The sequence below is a fragment of the Phytophthora parasitica genome (assembly GCF_000247585.1).
Source record: "Phytophthora parasitica INRA-310 unplaced genomic scaffold supercont2.248, whole genome shotgun sequence".
Classification (NCBI taxonomy): domain Eukaryota; phylum Oomycota; class Peronosporomycetes; order Peronosporales; family Peronosporaceae; genus Phytophthora; species Phytophthora nicotianae.
The window spans coordinates 7,251-9,212 of NW_008649234.1; the positions used below are offsets into that span (position 1 = coordinate 7,251).

The 1,962-nt window shown below is 47.7% G+C and overlaps 2 protein-coding genes across 2 annotated transcripts; one reads left to right on the plus strand and one right to left on the minus strand.

Moving 5' to 3' along the window:
* Nucleotides 1-450: 450 nt before the first annotated feature.
* On the minus strand, nt 451-748 carry PPTG_20022 (hypothetical protein; the record flags this gene model as incomplete). Its single annotated transcript, XM_008918628.1, has 2 exons — nt 451-634; nt 744-748. The coding sequence occupies 2 exons, from the start codon at nt 746-748 to the stop codon at nt 451-453; spliced, it is 189 nt and encodes a 62-aa protein (XP_008916876.1).
* A 137-nt stretch (nt 749-885) lies between these two features.
* Nucleotides 886-1,782, plus strand: PPTG_20023 (hypothetical protein; the record flags this gene model as incomplete). The annotated part of the gene is made up of 1 exon (XM_008918629.1): nt 886-1,782. The coding sequence occupies one exon, from the start codon at nt 886-888 to the stop codon at nt 1,780-1,782; it is 897 nt and encodes a 298-aa protein (XP_008916877.1).
* Nucleotides 1,783-1,962: the final 180 nt, after the last annotated feature.

A 1,962-nucleotide genomic window follows, 5' to 3' on the forward strand; every position in this document is an offset into this window, starting at 1 on the left:
TGATAATCGCGGCATAACAGCATCATTTTGGACGAGCTAAGAAAGGCGACGCTGTGTCGTACGTACAACGAGATATTCGAACTCTTCAACCCAAGATCAAAGCTTTATCGGATTTCTTTACCCACCACCACCACTACCATTTTAATAGGCATGGCAGTATTCACTAAGGTCGTCATCATCGAGCTGACGCGTGCGTTAGAGTTTCGTGATCATTCAAAAAATATGTATATGTAATACGGAACGGTTCCGGTACTGTGTGATAATGGATGTTGCCACTTAATGTAGATTGGCAGCATATTGAATGATTGCGCTCTCGAATGACACGTAAACGTCACATTAAGCGTTTGTTTCGGCCAAGATTGCGTGCCACTGAGCTGACGGCAAAGCCTCACAAAAAAAGTCGAGCTGGTCTTATCAGAATTAAGAAAAACTATAAGAACATTAGATTTGCTAGCTATTGCCCGACAAGTAGGCCTCGCCACTTTTACCACCGTACAATACACCGTTGACGACAATCATGTACCCCGGGTTGGCACGTGATGAGAAGTCCTCGCACAGGAACACCGACACTTCACCGCCTGACACAGCCTTACCAAGGTAGTCGGTCGAGTCTACCTCCCGGTCTAGACGCACGCTTATCATACAGGACAGCGATATATCACAAATTAATAAATTGGAAAAAGATGAAGCCATAAACACATTACCCGTGCCATCATCATTTGGTCTTGTTTCAGCTTACGTACGACATCTCCCCACAATCCATAGTCTGCAGTGCTCATCATCCTGTCCACGTATGCAAAGACGTATCTTGGCCAGAAACGATTTCCTCGAATCATTCACCTTTTCGTTGGCTACGTAGCAAGCACACTTCCAATCCATTCCACGATGTTCACACCTCGACAAGTCGCCAAAACATTCGTAGCAACTGAGCAAAGCGAAGGCGTCGGTGCTCGTGTATATCGATCCGTCGGTTCAGTTCAGCTGCCCAAACTCGATCCGTTTCTTGTACTGGATGAAGCATTCTATGGGCTTCCAGGAGGCTTCCCTGACCACCCTCACCGTGGATTTGAGACGGTATCATACGTCTTGCCATCGTCCAAAGGCAAGTCGCACCATGAAGACTTTTTAGGCACCGAAGGTGAGCTGGGCCCTGGCGATCTGCAATGGATGACTGCTGGACGAGGAATTGTGCACTCAGAAATGCCGAAGAATGGGGACCGCGTCCACGGTCTCCAACTTTGGGTTAACCTCCCAAAGCAGCGCAAAATGGTCGAGCCCCGCTACCAAGAAGTGCCCTCCGAGTCTGTGCCCCACGCTTTCAATGAGGATAAAAGTGTCGAGGCATTGGTATTTGCAGGCGAAGTGTTTGGCCAGCGCGGTCCAATCGAAACTGAAGCTACTGTCACATACGTCCACTTCATTCTAAACTCCGGCGCGAAGCTGGAGTACCCTGTTTCTTCGACCCACAACGCTCTAGTCTACGCGATTGGCGGTAAAGGTCGGTGTCTTGATAACACAATTGAGCCTCATCAAGCCATCGTAATGGAGCTAGGCGGAGATGGAGTGTTATTGACAGCGGCCGATAACGACAAACTTGAGGTGATCGTGATGACAGGTGAACCTCTTAACGAACCAGTGGTACAGGATGGCCTGTTCGTCATGAGTTCCAACGAGGAAATCCGCCAAACTTTTGAGGACTTCCGTCTCGCACAGAATGGTTTTGAAAATGCACGTACCTGGAAGTCGAAGCATGGTTTCAAGCGAGATTTCCAAATGCCCTGATACTTAGACAGAGGCCAATGGCGTTCTGAAGCGAAAAAAAACGCGCTTTAAGCGGATGACCTTAATGAAACCCTACTTCAGATTACAAATTGGGTAGCATTAAATACAAGGTTCCCTTCATATCAGTTAATACCGTTGTCTGCATACTTGCCGTGTGTCATATATTAGCAGAACGACTTG